A 24,234-nucleotide genomic window follows, 5' to 3' on the forward strand; every position below is an offset into this window, starting at 1 on the left:
ATCTAGCGTTTTTCCAGAGCTCGCTTTGTGCACTTATCTTAGTTTTTAAAATGCCAGAAATTGAATTTAAGCAGAATTGCACCCTGAGCACAATTCAGCTTTTCGAGGCTAACCGGAAAACAAAAACAATGCGCTTATACTCGCGCTAATATAGCTGTTTTCTTCTTCTTTACGGGTAATCTGACCAAAGTCAATTACGCTTCTGAAGTTTAGGTTGAATTGTGAGAAATCGTGCACGTTCCGGGAACCTTGTTACTAACTTTTCATAACCTGCGTTACAATCTTCATAAACAACGATGTCGTCAATTGCCTTTCCATCTTTCTGCGCAGCATGAGGTGTCTTTAAAGCTAAAGTATAATCTCCTTTTTGAAAAGGTAATGTGACACAATTTCTGCTGCCGAATAACACTTGCATTGAATGTACCATATTATTATAACGACTGGGAAGAAAAATCCTTGTACTGCTGATGGTGATTTTTTTTATTATAGTTCCGTAAGCCCTTTCCGGTCTGCTACATGGCAGGAAAGAAAAAATGCAGGTCACATATGTTTAAGAATCACAACTGAACTTTTTTTCCAGAAGTCACATGTACACACAACAGACATAAAAGATCAATATTTACTGAGAACAAGAATTCGTTAGAGCTGTTCTCAATGCACCTTTAACGTATTCTTGCGGGTGCAACAGGTTTCACCTAAACCGATTCAGCGCCAATCGAGGGAAACCATATCTTCCCTTCCAGGTCATTTAGATGTAAGACCTTTGAATAAATTCTCCTTACCAGTGTTCCAGTCTTCCAACGAAACCAAAATCTCGTGTCTACCCCAACAGGGCGTGCCTGAGCTCCAACGAGGAGGACGTGCTCCTCGCATGGAACCCGGTCACTCACGCCTCGGGCTTTGTTTACACCATGGTGGCCGCCTGCATCGGCTCCACCTGCGTGATAGTGAGCCCCGCTTTGCGATTAGAGCAGATTGTCGACTACGTGGACAGGTACAAGGTACGCAGTCTCATGTTCATCTTTCAGAACATCGCTTTCGGATTCATCTTTCACGTCCCATCTGCACTTTGCTCAGGGCTGCTGTCATAAAAGGCAACTGGAAATGGGGAAAAGGGGCAGCATTCCATTTTTAAATGCGATTTCAAACGAGTTAATGGACTTGTTGCCACTCAGCTACGTTCCGCTGAATCCGAACGTTCGGGCGCCAACCTTGCGTACCTTATCGCCAATAGGGTTCCTAGAAATACCCTATCGCCACGACGTACAAAACACGGAACCAAAGCTTCCAATCAGTGGCTCCACCTAAAGGGAAAATTTGAAAGCTACTGCAGCGCTCGTTCCACTTCCCCGAATAAACTTGTGTTCTTGCAAAGCCACCGTAAAACATCACAACCAATGCGTTTGGGCGAGATTGAGCATGGCATAATTGACTACTACCCTCTTCATCTTTCCTTGGTTGATTCCACGATAAAGTTCATTCTGAGTCAAAAGAGCTACTATACTGGGGCTAGTTGTAAATACATTCTTGAAGGTATTGGTGAGCTCTATCACAATACCGAAAGGGACGTACACACAGCACGAAGCGCTTTCTAAGAACTCAATTAACCTACCTCAAGAATAGTAATCTTCGGCTGTTGTAAGTGCACGCGTTCATGGTTTTTTTTTTCCTGATATTTTTTTTTTCATTTTTATCCTTCATATCATTCCTGTCAGCGCTGTGCGCCCTTTCCTCTTCTGTGTATAATATGACGTCAATATGTGTATACAGTCATGTTTCTTCGGAGAATAAACAGTTGTTAGAAAACGCTTCCTCCTGTGTGTTCGTCCCTTTTCGTATTGTGATAGCGCTCACCCATACTTTCAAGAATTCATTCTAATTGTTGCTTGGTTTATGGGGTTTAACGTCCCAAAGGAACTCAGGTTATGAGAGACGCCGTAGTGAAGGGCTCCGGAAATTTCGACCAACATGCACTGACATCGCACAGTACACGGGCCCCTAGAATTACGCCTCCATCGAAATTCGACCGCCGCGGCCGGGATCGAACCGCGTATTTCGGGTCAGCAGCCGAGCACCACAACCGCTGAGCCACCGCGGCGACTAATTCATTCGAAGCACCGGAGCTAGCAGACAGCATTCACAATACGCTCTCAAATTGGGAATTATGATTGTTACAGGAAGCAGGATTTCTCGACCTCAATGTGGCGCCACTTTGTACCTAAATGTGAGCAGCCAATTGTCGTACAGCCTTCCGGGTGGTGTCATACCAGTTTTCGTTTGTTATAGCCCCTACAAGTGCTAGTCAAGTTGGAGGCTATCTCGCTACAGGGATTCGACCCGATAATATATGCACCTTCAAATGTACGCCTTCTCAGACTATTCACCCCGCAATGCGCGGTTGCGGTGTTCATATACATGTGAACCAGTTACTCCGCCATTTCCTTTCCTCGCAAACCAATTTTCATGGATGGATGGATGGAAAAAACTATATTGTTGATAAACTTAAAGTGTTCTTGACCCTTACGGGTCACTATACTCTGTCTCACAAGCTGTTTGCAGCACTACGAAAGGTACAGCTCTCTCGTCCAATCAGGATGGCGCGCACTACATTAGTGTGTTCCTACGCGCCTGTGGTTCGATCCACCTGATGTCCAGGTGGCTTCTTTCTACCTATAGCAGGTGGCGCTTGTCTTTTTATTCTTTTTTGGTTTGTTTTTGGACAGGCGGACGCCCGTTCCAAAGGGACTAGCCCCACTTTTTTTTGTCGCAACCTGTTCTCATCAGTGCCTCTGCTGTCGCGTCGCAGTAAATTTCAGTAATCGTGTCATGTGCATATAAATTTATTTACTCCAGCGTGCCGAGGCAGCCGAGTGTCGATGGTGGCGAAATGCAAAACAAGCCCATGTGCTGCGCGAGAGGCAACGCACGTTAAACGGCCCGCGTTCAACAACACTCGGCCCGCGTTCAGCGTCTCCGTTAACGGTCCACTTGTAAAGCGTTCGCTCGCTCACCTGCGTGAGTTTTGCCGTCCTCTTGATGAGCGCATTTGTACTCCAACTGCCCCCGCACTCGACGCGAAGCGCTTCAAGAACATTTAAAGCCACGAACATTTAAAGCCACCTGCTTCGCCTGCTTGGGGAAACAGCGCACTGTCGGTGTAGAGCACACAGGAGACACCACAGACTCGACCGACGCCATGTTGGAAAGTGGCGACGCATCACTACCTCGCAGCAGGCCTCCGCAGAGCTGTGTCCGTACGGGCTTTGTCTGGTAATTTCACCAGTGATTGAAACACTCCCTACCATTTGAATATACATGTCCAAATCATGTTTTAGTTGCAATGCTTATTGTTTTGATTAATAGTCATACACTCCTCAAATATTCGAGGGACTATTTTCTGCGTTTCTGCAGCCCTGATTGGACGAGAGAGCTCTACCTTCCGTAGTGCTGCAAACATCTTGTGAGACGAAGTGTAGGCACCGTGGTCGATCCTTGGTCCAGGATGCCGCACGACTGCTGCCATCGTGGCTCGGCGCACAAGGAATTGTTGCGCTTCCTCGTCCTCGCTGGCCAGCAAGTGCTCCCACCAACGTTACAAGAACGTTGCCTCCCACTGCATCACACTCGGGTTGTTTATACTTGGCTCTAAGTCTGCCTTAGGGCAGGTCCATATGACATGTTCTAGTGTAGGTTTACCCTGACAGCACGGACATTCGTCTGCATATTGTGTAGGAAAAATCTTGAGTAGTTTGTGCAGGTGTGGGTAGGTACCGGTTTGTATATCAAAAATTGTGACGCAGCCGTTTTTCGTACACGGTTTGGGGTGGTGTCATGCAATTTCTGGTCGGATATAGCATACGTCTTTTGGTCTTATGGGTTTATGGGGGTTTAATGTCCCAAAGTGACTCACACTATGAGGGACGCTTGTAGTGAAGGGCTCCGGAAATTTAGACCACCTGGGGTTCTTTAACGTACACTGACATCGCACAGTACAAGGGCCTCGAGTATTTCGCCTTAATTGAACTTCGACCTCCACGGCCGGGATCGAACCAGCGTCTTTCGAGTCAGCAGCCAAGCGCCTCAACCACTGTACCAACGCAGGTTGAAGGCTAGCTCCCGGACTCTATTTGAGTCAAGTGTAGTAGTAGTAGTAGTAGTAGTAGTAGTAGTAGTAGTAGTAGTAGTAGTAGTAGTAGTAGTGGTTTATTAAAATAATAATGAAAAGGGAGGAAAAGATTGTTACTAGCCCCGGCATCTGCCAAATCAACTGGCTGAGTGTTTCACTTGGACCTTTCAGCTTTCAGCGTTTGTGGTATCACGGTTCGGAGGCGCGTCTTGCTTACGGTGATTCGTTTGGTTTGGTTTGTTGGGGTTTAACGTCCCGAAGCAACTCAGGCTATGAGGGACACCGTAGTGAAGGGCTCCAGAAATTTTCGACCACCGCGTAGATTTCGCCTTCACAGCACGTAAGCAGTCTTAAGCGCCCCCTGAATTTTTTTTTTTTTTTAGAAAGTTCTTAGTCATCGAAACACATGCAAGTGCTTTCATCATAATCACCATCGCGACCACTTCCCGTACTAGTGTATGGAGCCGAGTGCTACTTGGTGGTTGTTGTTGTGCGTCTGTAGGAAGGATGGAAGGGAAAGTGCACGGGCATTGCCCACTAGCTCCGGCTGGGCTACAATCGCTGCCACGCGCAGACAGAGGCGAGTTGAAAGATGCGAGAGGAAAGACTGAACGAACAACCGCATCCGCCGATGATGATGATGAAAAGCCTTTATTTAATAAAAGAGGTGAGGCTCTCTTAAAGAGCCCCGCAATGGGTGGAGTCCCTATTCCGGGACCCCATTGGTCGAAGCCGCCAGCTTAGCCCTCTTGACCAAAGCCTTTTGGGCCTGAAGGTCCGAACAGCCAAGCAGGGCCGCCTCCCATTCCTCTCTGGTAGGGTTGGGGTAGGGGGAGAGAGCTGAGTTGCGCTGGCAAGCCCAAACCATGTGGTAGGTGTCAGCCACCTCGCCACAGTGTTTGCACCTGCCAGTGAACGCGGGATCGAAGTGTTTTAATACTGCCGGGCACCGCATTGTATTAGTGAATAGTCTAAGTATAACGCGTTCGTTTGAAGCGACGACGCCACCGGCTGTTACACATATCACTCCGGCCTGGGGCTCGGCCTTAGTTGACGAAAATGCTCGGGATGATGATGATGAAAACGTTTATTAAAGCCTTAGTTGAAGGGAAGGCTGATCGGGTCCCTAGTCCGGGACGCCGTTGGTGAAAGCCGCTGCCCGTGCTCTGGCGACGAGGGCTCGTTGTTCCTCGAGGTCCGAGCTGGACAGGGCCGCCTCCCAGCCCACCCGCGTTGGCTGATTTATGATCTCAATGCTGTCATTTTTCTGACAAGCCCATACCATGTGGTACAAGTTTGCCTTCTGGCCACAAAATTTGCACTGTGCCGAAAAGGACTCGGGCTCAATGGCGTGAAGCGTAGCTGGGTTATTGAAAGACATAGTTTGTAGCCTGCGAAGGTGACATTCCTCTGATTTACTGAGACCCTTAGCGGGCCTCGGGAGTGTCTGCCTTTCAAGGCGCAAATGTTGCAATATTTCTGAATATGTCGTTAGCGGAGAGGGGGAGCCAGAATCAGGAAGGGAGGACGTAGAAGGATGCCGGGAAAAAAATTACCGACGATTACGTTACTTCCTAATGTGAAATTTGAGCGCAGCAAATAAGCTGTTTCACCTTTTCGATAGATTGAGGCAAAGAAATCGAGCAACACATGTATGCGCTATCACAGAATTTTTTTTTATTTTTCACACGTATTCCTTTAACAAAGACTCCACTAACAGTTCTTGACAGTCATGAAGGAAGCTTTGTGGTTGGAGAAATAGACTGATATATGTTCGACTTGGTACACCAATGCTTGATTCTCAAAGACGAGATCTATACAAGTGCCTAGCGAGGTTGTCACAGCCGTGGGACGCGTTACGAGCGAGAGGAACGGGATGTTCTCCCGCATAAGTGTTAGGAAATTGCTGTTTGTCTTTATGTCAACATTAAAGTCCCCCACTACTAACATCGGTGTGGATCGATGGACGGTTAATGCGAGTTGCAGGAAGTGCACGACGTCTTTCGTGAGTGCGGTAGGGGCGAAGTAGGCAGCTACTACCAGCAAGCCGTTGGGCAACTTTGCGGCGCACAGTTCGCCAACTTCATGTGACGTGCCAAACATTTCGACTGGTATTGCAGAGAGACCTGTGCGCAAGTAGATAGCGACTCCCGCCGCTCTGTTGTGGTCTCTGCGAGCACCACAGCAGTATAGGAAATCTATGATTTCGAGAGGCTCTTCGGGATCCATCCAGGTTTCAGCAAAGCAAAGTACAGAGGAATGGCGCAGAATGTGATCGTGGTGTACGTCCTTGGCATGTGCGGCAAGGGAGCGTACGTTAAGAATGTGGTTGTGAATGATGAATCAAGTGCTGCCAGCGAATGACGCGTCCATTGGCTGTCTGCGTGTGTTACTGATGTGTGGTTAACATGTTAAGCTTCGCCTGTAAGAGTGGAACGCGACAGCGTCTTGCAACGCTGCCAGGGAGTCCACAGAACGCCATCGGCAATTCGGCTGTACGCCTTGCTGGACGGTAAATTTATTTTTTGAGGAAAGGAAATGTATCTGTCTCGCATATCTGGGTGGACACCTGCACCTCGCCTTAAGGGAAAGGGGGAAGATGGGAGTGAACGAAGACGCCGTATTAGCTAGACGCGCCTTTGTTCATTCCAAACCATTCAGCTGGCATTACGGAGGGGCTAGCGTGCTCGTATCGCACTCCGGAGACCCTGGTTCGATTCCCCAACTCGACGAATTTCGTTCTCGGTTTTATTGATTTATGCGGTCTAACTAGAAAGGTTAATTAGGCTATTTCATATTTATATTATTGTATTTTTGTCCATCGTGTTCTGTCATTAACCTGTCAATTGTTGGAACTGTCTAGGATGTTCGACACAACGTATATGAAACGAGCAACGTCTTACTGAGTGGGGAAGTGCGTGGTGGTGGTGGAGGGAACGCGGCTTCGTACTTATCTGTTTTTTTTCAGCAGCGTCTCCTTCCGCGGACGCTGTTGTCGCTGCGGCGCGCGTCTTTCTTTTCTTTTGTTCTGACCTCTTCATTCTCCTCTATATTAATTAGGCAATTAACTGAACTCAGTCCAACTTAGTTGCAGCATCACTATACGATCCCTTTGATTGGTTGCATGGTTACTAGCCAAAGTACAATTGGCCCCATTTGAAATTCGCGCACTGTGACGTCACGAGCATTTCGACCAATTGAAAAGCGTGAGATTGGGGGCGGAGCTGGTTACGAGGCCGACGCCGACGGCGACGCGAAACCCAGGAACGGACGCCAAAGAGCTGCGCTCTAAAAAAGGCTCCATCTGCCATCTGCGACTTACAAGCACCCTGCTACTGGCCTATAGGTGTAGGAGCTACTTTGTACCTACAACCATAAGACAGGCTTCTGAACAGAACAACAAGAAGTGGCTTCATGCTTGAGATCTGTTACAGGTATTGTTGAAAAATATAATGCACAGTTATCGTTTATTTTTAATTCATTGCATGTATTTCCTCATTTTACGCAAGGTTTATCAATCAATTTCGCTCAGCTTTGCAATGTTGCAATCCAATGGCGCCATGTTTTTATGGAAAATTTTATTTGGAGCACATATAAGGTTGGTCTTAAATCAAACTGAAATTGGTTTTAAGGAATGAAGCAGTAAGTGCTCTCACATATTTCGGTGGACACCCGAACCGCACGGTAAGGGAACGGATAAAGGAGGGAGTGAAAGAAGAAAGGAAGAAAGAGGTGCCGTAGTAGAGGTCTCCAGAAATATTTTCGACCACCTGGGCATCTTTAACATGCACTGACTCTGTAATACGGCTGCACACAATCACGCCCGAGGACTCGTCGACCGGGCGGTGGACGGCCTCCCCTCGTTCCACAGTGCTATGGAACGCATGATGACGTACCATGAAGTCACGCTTCACTACCGAGGTTCCAGACTAGTTTACTCCCCTCCCCATAAATCGCTAAATAAGGCCGAGCAAGTCGTTTGGCGACGGATTCAGACAGACACTTTTCCGAACCCTTACCTGCATTCCCTCATGCACCCAGGGGACTATCATCCGTCCTGCAAATTATGCCAACACCCTAAGGCGGGTATTCATCACATACTTAGGGCTTGCCCTAATACTCCAACTCCCCCTTTTCTGAGACTTGACGACCAGGAGAGATGGGAGACCGTGCTGCACAGCTCACAGCCGGAGGTTCAGCTCCGGATGGTGACCTGGGCCACAGAGGTCGCCAGGGCCCATGGGCTCCTGGCCACCTAGCGCGACCGCGAGGGCCCACCTGTTCCTGCAACCCCCTTATCCTTATCCCCACCCTCACTGGCTTCCTTTTAAGGGTTGCTTAATAAAAGTTTTTTCCTCCTCCTCCTCCTCTGTTTCATTCAAGAACGTGCCACCCCACTGGCAAGAAGCATTATGTGGCGCGAGGTGGTATATGAAGAAAATGTGTACTTTCTCGCCAAATGGGGACACTGGATAGCACTAAAAGAAATTTTATTAAATTTTGTAGCGTGAACTACACTGGCCGAGGTTGAGCAGTTTCGCGTGGCTCCTGGAGAGCCGTGCTGCGCATGCGCGAGGAGCAAGTGACGTCACTACGCACAGCTGGCGTGCCTCGCTGTGCGCGCTCGCCTTCCTTTCCGCTAAAATAATCGGAGTGTAAAACGTTGACAACGCCAACTGCAATGAACACAATGAACGCCGACGGCCTATGGCTTCAGCGCCGCGTTTCTGGCGCAACCTTGTCAGTGCCTGCAGCCCACATCGCCCACATCGTTCTCTCATCACCCCGGGTACCTATAATCACAATTCAGGCGTCCACTGACCCAAGGAGCCATTATGCGCACATCCTTTCCTTAAAATGATCAAGTGTAAAACGTTGTCAACGCCAACGCCAATGACCGCAACGAACGCCGACGGCCTATGGCTTCAGCGCCACGTTTGTGGCACAACGTTGTCAATGCCAACGCATGCAGCGCACAACTTTCACTACCGCCACTTACCGTAAAGCATGGTTGAGGTGTCCACTGTTCTAAGGGGCAGTTATGCGCCTTTCCTCTGGTTCAGGTGCCCACCGAGATGTGGACACCTCGCCCTCACCTCACGCTATGTATATTCTGGCATGGCAGAGCTAAGCCACTGCCATTTTTTTACGAAAGAAAGTCGCATTCAAGCTCATTGTCGGTGGACACCTAAACCATGCGGTGAGGAAAGGGAGAGAAGTGAGAGTGTAAAAAAGCATGAGGAAGAGCGGCTGTGGCGGAGGGAGATTTGAGCTTGGGGTATCTGTTACAGCCGGCGTCGTCGTTTGGTGGTGGTGAAAACTTTTATTTTGTGAAATAGAGTTTGGGAGGCACACAGTGGCCCCGCTACATGGTCGGCGTCCGTAGTCCGGGACACCGCATGACGAGGCCCCGTCTCTCGCCCGTTTCACCAGAGCCCTTTGGGACTCAAGCGAGGAGCAGTTGAGGAGGGCAGTCTCCCATGCCTCTCTTGAATGGGTAGGGGAGGGGGGAGGGGGGGGATTTTGAGTACATGCCCACACCATGTGGAAGATATCACAGGTCTCCCCACAGTGCGGGCATTGCCCAGCCGTGTTAAGATAGTGATGTTTTGTGATTGCAGGACAGAGTAGAGTACCTGTCTGCAGGCGCCTTAAAGTTCGCTCCTCCGTCTTACTTAGCCCCTTTGCAGTGGCCGGGAAAAGGCGGTGGTTGTCGCTATAATGCGTTATTTCCCTGAATCGCAGCAGCGGCTGGTTAGCCTCCGAGCCAGAAGAGCTGGGATGAGGAGCCCGGTGAGTAAGCGCTCGGGCAGCCGCGTCAGCGCCCTCATTACCTCGTAAGCCCCGATGGCCAGGAGCCCAAATAATTCTTTTCGGTGTTGGATCAGTGGCAGTCCATCTTAGAATGCAAGCAGCTAAGGGGGAGATCTCCCCTGGCAAGTAATGATCACATGCTTTTCGGGAGTCCGTGATGATTATTCTCCAATTGGCGTGGGCGGCAGCAAGTGCTATCGCTACTTCCTCGGCTCGCATTGAATTCGGGGCTCGAAAAGAGAGTCCATCAACGTGCATTTCCTGGTGAACGACAGCGGCCGTGTAAAATCCCGTGGGCGATGGCCCTGCTACGTCTACATAATATACACAGGGTCGGGAGCCGTGTTGTCTCTCAAGAGCCCGAGCCCGCGCTTGTCGTCTGTTTTCGTGCATGTCGGTGTCCATGTTACGGGGGAGCGGGGAGACCCAGAGCATATGGCGCCACAGTACTGGGAAACGCTCCGCCTGCTCTGGAGTGCAGTCGTGTTGGATGTGCAAGCGGTTTAGCTGGCGGCGCCCAGAAGCCGTCTGCATGAGCCGCGTGCATTGGTTCACGAGGTGGGCCTCCCGCAGCTCCTGGTAGCTTCGGCGGACGCGGTTGTCGCGACGCGCGTCTGTTCTTTAAATCTTTCCTCTCACAACTTTCAACTCTGTTCTGTCTGCACGTGGCAGCGAGTGCGGCTCAGCCCGAGCCAGTGGGCAGGCCCGTGAACTTTCCCTTTCATCCTTCCTGCAGTCGCAACAACAATTGCCGTGGCAGACGGCTGTGGTATAATTTCGACAAACTGGAGATCATTAATCTGTACTGACATCGCACACCACACGGTCGCCTTTTGCATTTTGCCCCCGCTGAAAAGCGGCCGCCACGGCCAGGTTCAAACCAGGGTACTCCGGCTCAGTATCCGAGCGCCCTAACCGATAGGCCTCCCTGGCGGGTGCTGTCAATCGAAGGATGGAGATGTTAGTGCAAAGAGCGGCGATAGTGAAGGCTAGTAGCTCTAGGAATTAGGAGCCGATACAAAGGGGAATATTTTTTGCAAGGACTCCATCTAAGGCGTAGTTTTGGCTGCTCGTTGAGGCTTGTTTTACAACGGCAGTTAGTGCCTCGAATTCCCAGGAAGTTTCTAATAGGTGTTGGTTTCTAAGAAAGGCAAACAGCCCGAACTCTTGCCCTTCTGCGCGGAGAAACGCACACATCGCGACGGAAAGCATGAGGTAGAGGAAAAAAACTTAGAGAGCACTGCTGCATTGGAAAAATGCCAAGCATTTACGTTTGAACGTCAACTACCTTTTTTTTGCGAATCATCGTTGTGAAGTGACACGTATCACGTGACCATTGGATGACGTCAGCAACCTTTTTTGCAAGTCATTGTTGTCCCGTAACCTTTGCATGACGTCAGAAAATTCTTTGCAAGTCATCGTTGTCGAACATCAGTACACATCCCCAACACTTTACTGTTGTACACACCATGAGTCGTGCACTTCCTGACTCAGCAGGATTGATTTGCATGGAATAAAGAAAAAACTTTATCCGAAAGATAGATGACATTTCTTATTGAGACGTTGTTTCCTGCACCGATGTACTGGCAGCCTTACCTCTCCTTTCTAAACAACAGTGTATTAAAGTGGTTGCAACTGATTTGCGTTCAATCGTCCGCAAACACTTCCTTTTTTTAAACTTCACATACCCACCTTACCTCTCAAAACACGCCGCCGCGGTGGCTCAGTGATTATGGCGCTCGGCTGCTGACCCGAAATGCGCGGGTTCTGTCCCGGCCGCGGGGGTCGAATTTCGATGGAGGCGAAATTGTAGAGGCCCGTGTACTGTTCGATGTCAGTGCACGTTAAAGAACCCCAGGTGGTCGAAATGTTCCGGAGCCCTTCACTACGGCGTCCCTCATAGCCTGTGTCGCTTTAGGACGTTAAACCACCATAAGCCATAAACCCTACCTGCCAAAGCGTGCATTCGTGAAAAAGGGACTTTTGTGATCTATGAACTATGATGATCTATGAACTGTCGCTTGTGTCGCCTGGCAGAAACTATTGATCATTGCTTTTTGTTTCGATGTGATGCCGTGTTTTTTTTTTTTAGACATTCTTCAACGGACTGACAAAAAGGACTGAGATTACGCCCTATACTATAAGAATTTTGCGTAGAATCGAAGGTTCTAACGTTCCATTTGATCGTCCATTGCTCGTGGGAGTGTTTAGCCTGCCGTACAGCAGCATGACAGATCACCACGCAGTGCCGCCACGTTCATCGAAGTCTCTGTTCAGAGAGCAGTGTGCTATGGTGTGGGGGGTATATGCTGCGCAGAATCGACTTCCTACCTAGGTCCCTTCCCTCGATGCATGCGTGTGTTTCCGGGAAGTTTGATGTGCAGGCAAAGTGAGAGCAGGATGCTGGTGTGATTGTGCGTGACGGGTTGCATGATGCGACCTGGTCAAGTCGGGCTTGAAGACTGTCAGGGTGGCTGTATACTTACATGCAATGAAGAAAGAAAAAGTCATTTCATGGCATATACGTTGCGTGCCGCCTGGCATGCAGAGAGCCTGGGTTCTAACCCCAATGACGGCGAATTTATTTTCTTGAATGAGGTCACGTGAGAGGTACCACTTTCTATAGACACCTTTTGAGGACACATTCAGCGGACAATTTCCGGTGACGGATTTTCCTCAGCATGAGGGGTATAATGCTTTCGCATTAATAAGTATTCAGCGAATTCTGTAAAGCATTGAGATGATGGTGTGATCACTGTTGTTGTCTTGAGAGCTGAGGTGAATTGGAGATAGGATACTGAGTAGTGGAATGGTGGCGCGCCGGTGAACATGCGGCGTATCGCGCTGCAATTTCATTTTTTTTTCCCTTCCTGATTTCGGCAATTACAACTCCTTGCGACGATTGCAGCAGTAACCATAGTGATTCTAACGTGTTCTCGCACCAGGTGACCACGTTCGCCAGCTTCCCCACGCGGCTCCGCCAGATCGTGGGCGAGATGCTCCGGCGTGGCGTGCGTCTGGACAGCGTCCGCAAGATCAACGTGGGCGGCAGCGTGGTGTCTCAGTCGCTCGCCGAGGCCGTGTGCCGCGCGTTCGGCGACCTGCTCTGCCTGCGGAACCTGTACGCACTCACCGAGTCGTGCGGCATCGTGTGCTCCCCGCCTGCTGACGAGATCAGCGCCGGCTACCTGGGCTACCCGGCGCCCATGGTCGAGACTAAGGTGAGAAGCTTTGGCGAGCGCCGGCCTTGTGGAACATTGTGTGGTCACCGGAGAGAATAAACAAATCTAGAGGATTAGCCGGCGCAGACAGTGAATGCCGGCATCATCTTGGTCCGCTTCCCTAGCCCGGGATGCCGCAATATAAAAAATATCAAAAATAGGTTTTAGGTTTATTTAGGTTTATTTGGGTTTATTTGGGTTTAACGTCCCAAAGCAACTGAGGCTATGAGAGACGCCGTAGTGAAGGGCTCCGGAAATTTCGACCACCTGGGGTTCTTTAACGTGCACTGACATCGCACAGCACACGGGCCTCTAGAATTTCGCCTTCAAGAAATTCAGCCGCCGCGGCCGGGATCGAACCCGCGTCTTTCGGGTCAGCAGCCGAGCGCCGTAACCACTGAGGCACCGCGGCGGGGCTATCAAAAAATATCAAACTTGCAAAAATATCAAATCTAAGCACAGGCTCAGTAAGCCCATGGTTAATATTGAGCTTTCCGCGAGTTTACTTCATCGCAAAGCGCTCAAGCGCAGAAAATATGTTCACAACATGGATGATGCCCTCCTACCTTCTCGGACATAGATGTATCGTGCGCTGCCTGTTATTTTGTATACAATGTGAGACATTACCGCAACGCTGAGGAAATACTGAAGTGGACCGTTATTTAGATATGACCACATTTTAACAAAAAAAGACTCTACCTTAACTGAAAACGCAGCTTTTGTAAGCCAGAAAAGGCGCAAAAATGATATACAGGTATTTCCACCGACGGTCTTTTCCACGGGTAAGCTGTGGTACATCGACACACATTTCTTGGTGGGGATCCCGGAGGCTAGGCAACACCAACATTCCCAATTAAACTGCGATCACGGGGTCCTTCCTGCTGCAGTCGTCACGAGTTCAAACTTAGTGACGGTAAGATTCGGAAGTGAAATGTCCTCAGCAATAAATGAGACTCGGAGAAACATCACAAGAGCCTTCAAGAGACAAAAAAGCAATTTTCACCAAGAACGCAAACTAGATCGAGAGGCCCTTAGGGTGCGTTTGAACATCTCAATGGTCCTTGTTGTCATCTAGGCGTGCTCGAACCTAGAGTGTTCCCCATCGAGCTCTAAGGCGCTGAAAAACAAAGCTGTTGCCGTAAAGTATGGGCGTAAGAGCGGTTGAAAATTGAGCCCCCCCTAGCGTTTTGCCCTGAAAATACCAGCCCCCCCCCCCTGCCTTGTCCTTCCTTGGAAATGCCCCCCCCCCCCTTTTTCTTTCTCCTTCCAGTGCCAGCCTATTTTGTTTGCCTTGTTCTCATTTCCCTGTACCATGCTGACTAATCCCCTTATCTGAGTTTTTCAGGTCCACCCAGCGCCAACCCCCCGTCGCAGCCCCTTCAAAGCCTTTGTTCATTACACACCCCCGGGATATAAGTTTTTCCACTACTGCAGCTTAACGAATCAAGATTCACCTCCCTCCCCTTCCTGACACGCATCCCCTCTCACACCACTTTCCTTCCCCACCCCCGGAGTCTTCCTCCTCGGAGCGAAGGTCCTAGTTAATCCCTGCCAATGATGAACGCTTTGCCCAGACGAAGACAAGTCCCCTTGTCGAAACGTTGGCTCAAGCAACCTGAGGTTTTCCCCTCCCTTGTTCATTTTGTGATCGCCAAGGACCATCTACCACACCCTCTCTCTACCATGGATGCCATCTACAAGGCATTGGCGGAACTTGGTGGTTCAGCAGCCGGCATATTCTCAAGAGATGACCAGCATAAAATGTGACTTCATCAGCGTTACCGTCAATTCGGCCCGTAAAACCTGTTTAAATGGATTAGCACGTCTCAAAACATGTGAAAGACGACAATCTTCTTCGTTGTTTAAACTAACTGAACACCTCTCATTTCGCTTGCATTTACGACTCGTTATCTAAACAACAAGTGCCAGTGCTACCACTGCGTGCAAAATATCTGGCTAAGTCTTGACGCCTTAGCCAGTCTTTCAACTCCCCAAAAAATGCGAGATGGAGGAGTGGGAACAATTTCTTCATTAAAATCAAGGTCCATTAGTATGGTGCAGATGTGGGCTGAATATTAATATTTTAGTTCTCCTTTGAAACGCCCAAGTAATAAATGTACCGCAGGCGGCAACGATGTATGTCTGTTTCTGGAACTGTCTTAAGCATGGTATTCCTGTTTGGGCGGTGCGTTTCTTGTTGCTACCTTTCCTGTAACATGTCAACCACTCATCTCATCAGATCATAGACACGGAGACTGGCGAGAAACTGGGACCGAACGAAAACGGAGAGCTTTGCTACCGGATCCCGAGCACCATGAAAGGGTACTACAACAAGCCCGAAGCTACTGCCGAGTTCTTCGACCAAGAAGGCTGGTGCCACTCGGGTAAGTATGCGCTGCCTCTAGAAAGCAAACATTTCAAAACACAACGCTCCAAGTGTCAAATACATAACGGTTTTTGCTTGCTAATCGACATTTCTAGTGCAGGAAGTAGTTTAAGAGGTTATAGCAGCGCTATGACAGTTTTTGTTGCTTTTGTTAGACAGGCACAGTGAGGCGCGTGACTCTCCTAAGGAAAGAAAACGCTGGAAGTGATTCTATGGACAATGGCTGCAGCAAGAGATCGATAGCCCGGCGGCCGACCATCTTTCAGGTCTAGCATCCCAAAATTGGAGGTGTAGAAGTTAATTTGTGCGCACTCCTTGTCAAAAGGTGTGTTTCGTTGTTTTGTTTGTTATGTCGGTTCGAACATGACCGCTTAAGAGCTTTCTACAGGAACGCGGCGATTTTTGAGGAGCTGCCGACAAAGGCAGCGCTTAGTAAAGACCATCACTCGAAGAAATCAAAAGCGTGCCGTGTCATGCGACTGCTTTTTTTCTTTCTAAATTTCTTATTGGCACCCGTCCTCATTCTTTTATGTTATAACTTTATTTAAGCCCGTCGCGCCATCTGGCGGTGCGGGCAGGACACCTTTATTTTTCTTTCTCTTTAAAAGCCCTTTCTAACATACGTCGTCCTGCCGTAAGCTTGTTGAGGTTACTGAAGCTTTCCGTAGGCTTTATTTCCTTCATTGTTTTTCTCTTCCAAGGACAGTATCTCTCGTCGCAATAGCCGAAGGCTGAACGAGGAGCATAGTTAAGAAGTCTCGTCACCTTTCTTAATGTAAAGGACCCCTTCCGCGTCGATACTCATGGAATATACATCTACCCCCAGGGGACATGTGCTACTACGACGCGGATGGCCGGTTCTTTTTTTTTTTTTATTCGAGAAGTCTGCCTTGAGGTATAAGTTGAGAAAAGGGGGAGTGGAATGTAGGTTACAGAAAGTTAAAAGAAGGAGTGTAGACCAGTTTCGGCGAGGTACTCGCATAGGCTGCTGGTGAAGTGATTGTCCATAGTCCACTTCACATAGTCCCCGTCGCGGTTCCACCACAGGCCGACCTCCCTGAAGAGCCGTTTTCTAATAGGGGCCGTCGCTGGGCAAGTCCACAAAAGGTGCGGCACATCACAAATGTCCGGTGCAGCGCCGCAGTGAGGGCACCTGTCAGTTGCTGGAAGATATTTATCACCCCACCGATAACGGACAGATGGGGTCAGGGCCGCCTCTGCCCGAATCCGGCGCACTGATACCTCCTCCTGCCGAGTTAGACAACGGGGGAGAGGGTGCTACTTCGTGGAGCGCCTGAAGGAGCTCATCCGGTGCATGGACAACCAGGTGGCCCCGGCAGAATTCGAGCAGCTCATTCTGAAGACTGCGGGCGAATGCCTGACCGAGGTGGCCGTGGCTGGAGTGCCGCACCACGAGTACGGCGAGGCAGCCGCGCCGTACGTGGTGCTCGCTATGCGAAGCGAGCGGATCTGCAGAGAGGACATCGTTGCCCGCATCAAGAACGCCGTGGCGGGTGAGTGAAAAGCCGACAATCAGCAATGGGCTCCTGCGTTCTTCAGGAGGGCAAAGCTTAATGTGCAGAGATCAACTCATTCTTACAGGAGCGCAAAGTTTACCGTTCAGAGATCGACTCATTCGTTCTAAATGAGTTCATTGTCACGTGGCCAGATCACATGACTTATTGGTGACCCGAAGGAGTGGGTTTTAAAATAATGCAAACATAGCGCGATACGGCAAATAACTGCTATTTTAACGCACCAAACCCATCCCCAGGATTCCGGCCCATGCGCCTCGGAAAACCGGTCGCGCCATCTCGCGACAGCCGGTGGCGCGGCGGCGCGTAACTGAATGGCGATGAAAAATAAAAAAATCAATATCTCGTCACGCATAAGTTACAAGCAGGGGTTAAATACCTCATAAAGTTTCTTTTAATAAAGTTTCATCACTGTGGCTTAAATATTGCGTTTACCCTGCGCGATGAGATATGGTCGCATGATGCCTATGACGAGGTCGCGAAAAAAACCCCACTTGTCCTCATTTGATCACTCACCGCTGCCATGATTTACAATATATCGGACTGCTCTAGGAGCTTTAGGTAGCGAAATGTCCCATCTTTTAATAGATGTAAAGTATTTTACATTTGAATGAGGCAGAATTTTTCCCTGGCTATTTTTCTATTCATCATGCATCCTCAGCATCGGCAAGAAACGTGTGGCGCCCTCTCTTGGTGCGTTTGGCTAGGCGCACGTCTACGCTTTTTTTTGCTTGCTTTAAGGAGATCAAGTCACGCCTTGTGAATGCGCGCTTTTATTAAAAGTGTCCCCATCGGATGTAGGCACACAAACATGGGCCGCTACAAGAAAGTGCTCGCCATGTATGGGTATTATAGAGGATTATAAGCAAACTCCGGAGCTTTACAGACACATTTACTATGGCAAACGCATACAGTGGCTACTTGAGGATGAGTGATAGTGGAAATGCGTGCGCATTAACTATACAAAGCCACGAAACTTAGGTATTAGCGCATTAATCGCTACATCTTAAAGCTCAATAGCGTTCAGCTCTTCGAAAGTTTAGGCGATGCGGTCAAAATGCAGCAGGGATGCGTTGAAATCAGTGTACCTCTGTAGTCTCTTTATTGAATATAAAGCTATTTCTGTAAGGGTACAAGCCCAATCAAGCCGAATTCGTTTGGCTTCTTGCTGTACTCCTGTCATCTGTACATATATAGATGCCCATAAGCTTGTACGTTGCAAGTACTGCAGGACTCTATGCAAGAAACCTGGTGCTCCGTTTCGTGCCTGTTTCACTAACTGATTGTGCGCATTAGGCAATTTGTCCAGTGTAACAATTCGTAGTGTGGTAATTCACAGCATTTCTTCTAGGTTGTTAAAGTGCCTCCAGTTATTCGATCATTCGCCGTCGCTAAGGGCTTTGCCATTGCCGTAATCGCTGCTAATTTCCGCGTTCATGTCAAAAGTGTGTGCAAACTATGAAGCGATAACGAAGAGTTCATAGAACGGCATGTTGTGAGCTATTCTGACAAATCTGCCATTTGCTGTGCAGGAAGCTACGCCTTTTCCCAAAGCTGCAACCCAGAGGCAAATCCAATTAAAATTTTATGACTATAATTTGCATTTATTTGAGAAGTAAACGCCAGCCAAATAAGTTCTTGTAGGATAACACGACGTTTCAAAGCCGGCTCTGTTTCTGCTTTAAGGCGGCAGCTGGGCGCTCCATCCGGGCCACTTGCGCAATGCGCCGCTCGCGCTGTCCATTAGCGACAGGACGCTACGTGCACGCGGCCTAGAATATGCAGTTAATTTACGCGCGTTGTAAATGTGTACAACAAAGCTTAGGCACTAGCTTGCGAGCGGCGCGAACTTGATACTTTTTTGTATTTTGTGAATTGTGTACAAAGCTCCCCCGTCTTTTCTGCCGGTCGCTTTCCTCCGTACTTTTCCTCGCTATCCTCTCCCTGTGACTTCCGCCGGCTCTGAATTCCGTGAATTCCACCGGCTGCAGCTCTCGTGCTTCCTTTTTGTATTTTTTTGTCAGTAAACGATTACTACTAATTCTTGAAGGTGCGACTGCGGGCGCGTTGCGGAGCCTTTTTTAAGCCCACATAAGGTCGACCGCAGGGTCACGGAGCTTAAACCGTGGATGTAGGAAAAGGGAGTGGTTCCCAGAAAACATTCAACATTCTCCTCCGTCATGACTCAAGTAGAATGCTTCTGCGCAGTTTGGTTCGGTTTCCACCACAATAGTGCCGTCAAAGTCACCCCTGTGGTGGCATGGCTGGGAAGTACGGCCACTGCGCTTCTGTTCATTTGCTTGACATAAGCTTTGTGCTGCTTCACTCTTTCCGTCATATTGTTGGTGTCTCCAGCCTAAGGCTCGTTTACATGAACCGGACTGCGGTAGATCGAATCGGGGGGTCAAGTTGTGTAAGGTCAGCCCGACTCGACGATTGCGTGTTTACATGAACTAGATTTTAGCGAGTCGAGACCGGTTCAACTGCAGCGACACCAAGCGTCGAGCAGCGCAGCGGGTGAGGGCAGTGGCAGCCTCCAAGATTGCGGAACGGCACCGCTGTCTCGCAGGCGCGATGGCGCAAGCGTAAAAACAGGGTCGTAATTTATGATCTCCACTCCCGCTAAACCGACTCTTCGTCTGTATCCGGTTTACGTGCTATCTTCCGTTGGGATTGAGCGAGTCAACCCCCCCCCCCCCCCCTGCAGCGGAGTTGACTGGACTCACTTCCTCGACTCCCGGAACCGACTGTGCGGTGTTTACATGAAACCAGTAACCGGTTTTCAACTGAATTCCTCAACTAAACCCTTTCAAGTAAACGCCGCTCTAGACACCATGCACTCGAGCAGGGTTTTTGCGTACCACGCCTTGCATCTTTTCTGTAGGACGATGGGTCTTCGGGACAGGGGAGGAGGCACCTGATAATGATGTCCGGCTGGTACCCAGTTTCCACCGCTTCCTTTCCGCGAATGCTGGCCAAGGTTTTGCTGACGCCTTTTACGTACAGATTGCATACGCGTTTTTGCTCCTGGCGTGTACTTAGCCTACGCGTAGAATTGTTTTCGTTGCGTTTTTTCCCATAAGGATGTTTTCTTTTGTTGACAAGTTTTAATGGTGCAAGGGCCGCCTTGCACCAAAGAGCGCCATGGAACAGTGTTTTCTTCTACATAAGGTTAGGTGAAAGACATTTTTCGAGTCAATTCACCTCAGAGAAACCACAAAAAAAATTTGTATGCATTGGAAAGCGATAGGTATTCGGGGGGCACTGGGAATCGAACAACCGAACCGCCCGCGAACAGCATGCTAAAAGCACTGCTATCGCTGATTTTAAAATAAATAAGGAAGAATTGGGCATCACTTTCAACCTAAACTTGCTTGAATTTCACGCTACCCTTCCGACACAACTCTTTGACAATATGTTCCTCTCAGAAAGGCTATGACAACGCGACACACGATTCGCAGAATTAAATGGATGACGAACACAGGGAGAAATGGGCGTTATTTTCAAGAGGTACGTAGGTGACCGGTTGCGGGGGTAAGGGGGAGGAGAGAGCAAAGGGCAGTAGGGAGAGGGTGCTGTCTCCTGCTGTACCTTTGTGTGCGCCTTTCTCTTTTTCCCCTTTTACTTCTCCTCGAGCCGTGGACCGCAGGCCGCGAATTCTTCTAAAGTGCGCTGTTTTTTTTACTTCCGACGCTGAAGACCGACAAAGCTGGCGCGTCTGCCAAACCGGTCCTGAAAGGCCTCATGCATTAACGCATCCTTGCCGGCTCACGTAAAAAAAAAAAAAAAAACTTGCAGCTGCTAATGTGCCACTCGTGACTGAAGCGGTCAAACATTTCCCAAAAATCCCATCAGAGTTTTTGGAGAGAATCAGTTGCATTCTCTGACGTCCTGGTTACGCAGGACTGCCACCAGCTTTGCGAAGAGAGCAGTGCAAGGCACAAAGAGTGGCACAAAAAGAAATGTTGGTCCATTTGTCGTGGCTACGGCAAATGCGAATTAGATGGGTTAGCACTGCGGTTTCGATATTCGAATCCACTGATCACGGCTGCAAGTTGATGCAGAAGATACCCAAAGCACAGCGCGAGAGACGGGTAGTTAAGGGCACGGGATGTTCGGCTGCGGTGATGTAAGAGCGAGTGCTGTGCTGCTGAGGTGTGTCGTATTACGTGTCATGTCGATCTGCTACTGTTTTCCATATGGTTTGAACACGGTTCATGTACATAGAACAAAAGGCAGTGATGCAGTGGTCTGATGCAGTGGCCAGCAAAACTAATCTATACGCGCCGTCCGGATTCGCAACCCACTCGGTCCGTAAGGTATTTTCGTTTAGTTAATTTTGTTTAAGGTCAAGAAAACTCCAGACATACAGACGGACCTAGGCGAACACTAAGCCTCAGCACCGGGTAAAAAAAAAAAAACTTTGATCGCATCAGGTCGCTGTTGTTCCACTGCCATGTGCAGCAAGACCTTTCTGCGGCCACGTAATTGGTGGAAGCTTCGGAAACCACGTGTCCTCAGCCTGTGTGTCAAGAAACCAGCCGCATTGCGTTTATTTTTTCTTTTCTCACCCAGCGTGTTCAAGGCGGGCTGACTGTGCGGCTGCCCTCCGTGCTCCCTTTGTTGGCGTGCAAGAAAAGGAAAAGTCGGGTCGCGGCTAACAGGGCTTTGTGCCTTCTTCGTGCGACTTCGAGCGATGATTTGTCAAAAATTACTGCAAGTATACACATAACATAAGACATGACTAAACGTCCCATAAGCCGCACAGAACTTTTTCGAGACAACGGGACAAGATTTTGCTGCGATAATCAGAGAGCGGAGCCCTAAAAGCCTGACAGTTGCTATCATTAACAACATGGTCGGGAAGGTATCTAAACTGTGAAGGATGAGGTAAATGGGATAGTTGGTTGAGAAGCAACAAAACTTTCAACCACACCAGCACTTCTCAGCATGAGGGGTTGTTTTAATAAATATTTTGTCTATTGGAGCTCCACAATACTGGTATTACTGCAACAAAATGGCGATATTTCTACTTCACAGCTGCATCAGAATGCACACTTTCCGTTCTATAGTTGCCCCAGAACGCCCATTTTTGTTCTCCAAAAGCTTTTTTTTTAAAAAAAGAACATATTTTGGCCATTCCAGCACTGTTGTCAGCGCTCCGTCACTCAGTCGCTAGCTTTCGTTGCAAGCAGTCACCGGAAGCAGGACTCCGAAAGTTCGCGAACAATGCTGAAACGGTGAGCGCAAGCGGCGCCTATGTGTTGATCCTGCGTGAACTGAACGAAGCCTTCAACGGTGGGCAGAGTCACGCGCGATCTTGCGGTGCCACCATTATTAGGAAGTGCGCGCCCACGAAGTCAAAACCGCCAGACGCAAGAAACAGCAAAAACAAAGAAGGTGCCATTTGGGCATTCGAATGCCAGTTCAGCGTCAATACATTCGGCTTTACGTGTTTGGCCAGTGAAATGCAGACTAAGACGCTGCCAGGTAAGCTGTAGGTACTCTGAGCAGCTCCGTTTTTCATAGTGAGGCGGGGCTAACCAAAGTGCAAGCGCAGAATAGAAGGCTTGATGATCGATACAACTCATGAACGGTACGACGAATACACCCTATGGCTTCACCGATTGGCATGACGCCGTGACATCTTGTACCTGTCAGCCTGTCATCACGAGTTTTTGCACGTTAAATGGGATTACTGAGGATTAGGCAGATTAAACACAACGATAGCGAAACCCGGTAGACGGCATTTGACGGAAAGCCTCCTTTCAGCGGAATTTGCCGATTACGGTTCTTGAGTTCTATTCGACCATTTTGACTTTTTCAGCTTCTCAGATTATCGGCTCTTGCAAAAAAGTATAGTATGTGATTAACGTAAATTAAACCAAGGATAAAAAAATGGAGTTCCAGAGCTACGTGAAACCACCCACAGAGTGTTTCCCGTCGTATGGTCCTCCTCAGAGTATTTTATAAATTCCGATCAATTAGTTAATTAGGTAAGATTAATTATGCTAAATTTTAAACATTCACTTTAGGTTAACGTGCTTTTTGTTAAGTTGTAGAGGAGCGTTACGAAAGAACCGATCAAGTTTTTTTGTAGGAGCGTGTCTTCCACGTGGTTCTTTCTTCAAGTTTTTTTTTAAAAAGCCCGCGAAATATGAAAACACCACGTGTTTTCTCTCTTGCGCTACTGTACTGTCGCGTTGCAAGCCAGCTCTGAATGAACGAAGCGTGTGCGCTCACCGTGGCCAAGTAAGCGGCCGGGGCGTAGTTCGACGGGCTGCCAAATCATGAACAAAAAAAAAAAAACGAAGACTACACTAGAATACACGACTTCACTACTTTCACTTCATTTTTTGGTTTGCCTGCGCGATGTCTCATAAAAGCCCTATCGCAATTGGCAGACCACGCCGTGCGCTTTCCATGCTGGAAGAATGTGCTGATCGCACTTTCAAGATTATGCTAAGAGCGGCGTCGACTGCTCACTTCCAGAAGGTGAGCGCGCACGCTTCATTCAGAACGCGCTTGGCAGCGCTACAATGCAGTAGCGCAAGAGCGCAATGAAGTGTTTTTTCTTTTTCATATTTAGCGAGCATTCCATGAAAACTCGAAAAAAGGGCCACGTACGTTGCTACAAAACACTGGATCGGTTCTTTCGTAACGCCCCTGTACAACTTAACAAAATGCACGTTCCCTTACAGTAAACGTTAAAATTATGTATAATTGATCTTAAATAAGTAACTAATTAAGCGAAAATAAGAAATACTCTGAGGAGCGCCACACAGTGAGCAACAACATGTTGTTGGTTTCACCTAGCTACGCAGCAACCCTTTTTTTTTTTTTGTAATCTTTGGTTCAAGTTCCGTGAAACACCCTGAATAGATTTGGCCTGCAATTGCGCCCATCTCGAATGAGGCAGGGGCCCTTGTGCTTGCCTCGTCCTCTGGAATAATGCCACACGCACCATATGGCGCCTCTTGGAAAGCGCTTGGGTGCTTTATTTCGTTGCTAAGGCGTTTCACTAAAAAACCTAGGGTTCCGTGTTTTCAGTATTTCTTTTTTTTTCCATTTGCGGGTTATATGGTGTTTATTTTTTCTCTTTGGTTCGATGATTTTCGCTTTCTACTTTCAATGCCGGAGCGAAACCGGCGT

General features: G+C 48.7%; 1 protein-coding gene and 1 pseudogene across 1 annotated transcript in view; one reads left to right on the forward strand and one right to left on the reverse strand.

Annotated features, from left to right (window-relative positions):
- Nucleotides 1-899, reverse strand: part of LOC149366467 (luciferin 4-monooxygenase-like) — a 32,818-nt gene extending 31,919 nt beyond the window's left edge. Inside the window, exon 1 of the mRNA XM_089550902.1 lies at nucleotides 783-899. Within this exon, the coding sequence (XP_089407028.1) occupies nucleotides 783-873 (91 nt within the window). The 5' untranslated portion in view covers nucleotides 874-899. The remainder of the gene's footprint in view (nucleotides 1-782) is intronic.
- Nucleotides 1-24,234, forward strand: part of LOC149366468 (luciferin 4-monooxygenase-like) — a 55,954-nt pseudogene that overhangs the window by 4,747 nt on the left and 26,973 nt on the right.

This window comes from Amblyomma mixtum, chromosome 1, assembly GCF_055824585.1.
Source record: "Amblyomma mixtum isolate Tamu chromosome 1, ASM5582458v1, whole genome shotgun sequence".
Taxonomy (NCBI): domain Eukaryota; kingdom Metazoa; phylum Arthropoda; class Arachnida; order Ixodida; family Ixodidae; genus Amblyomma; species Amblyomma mixtum.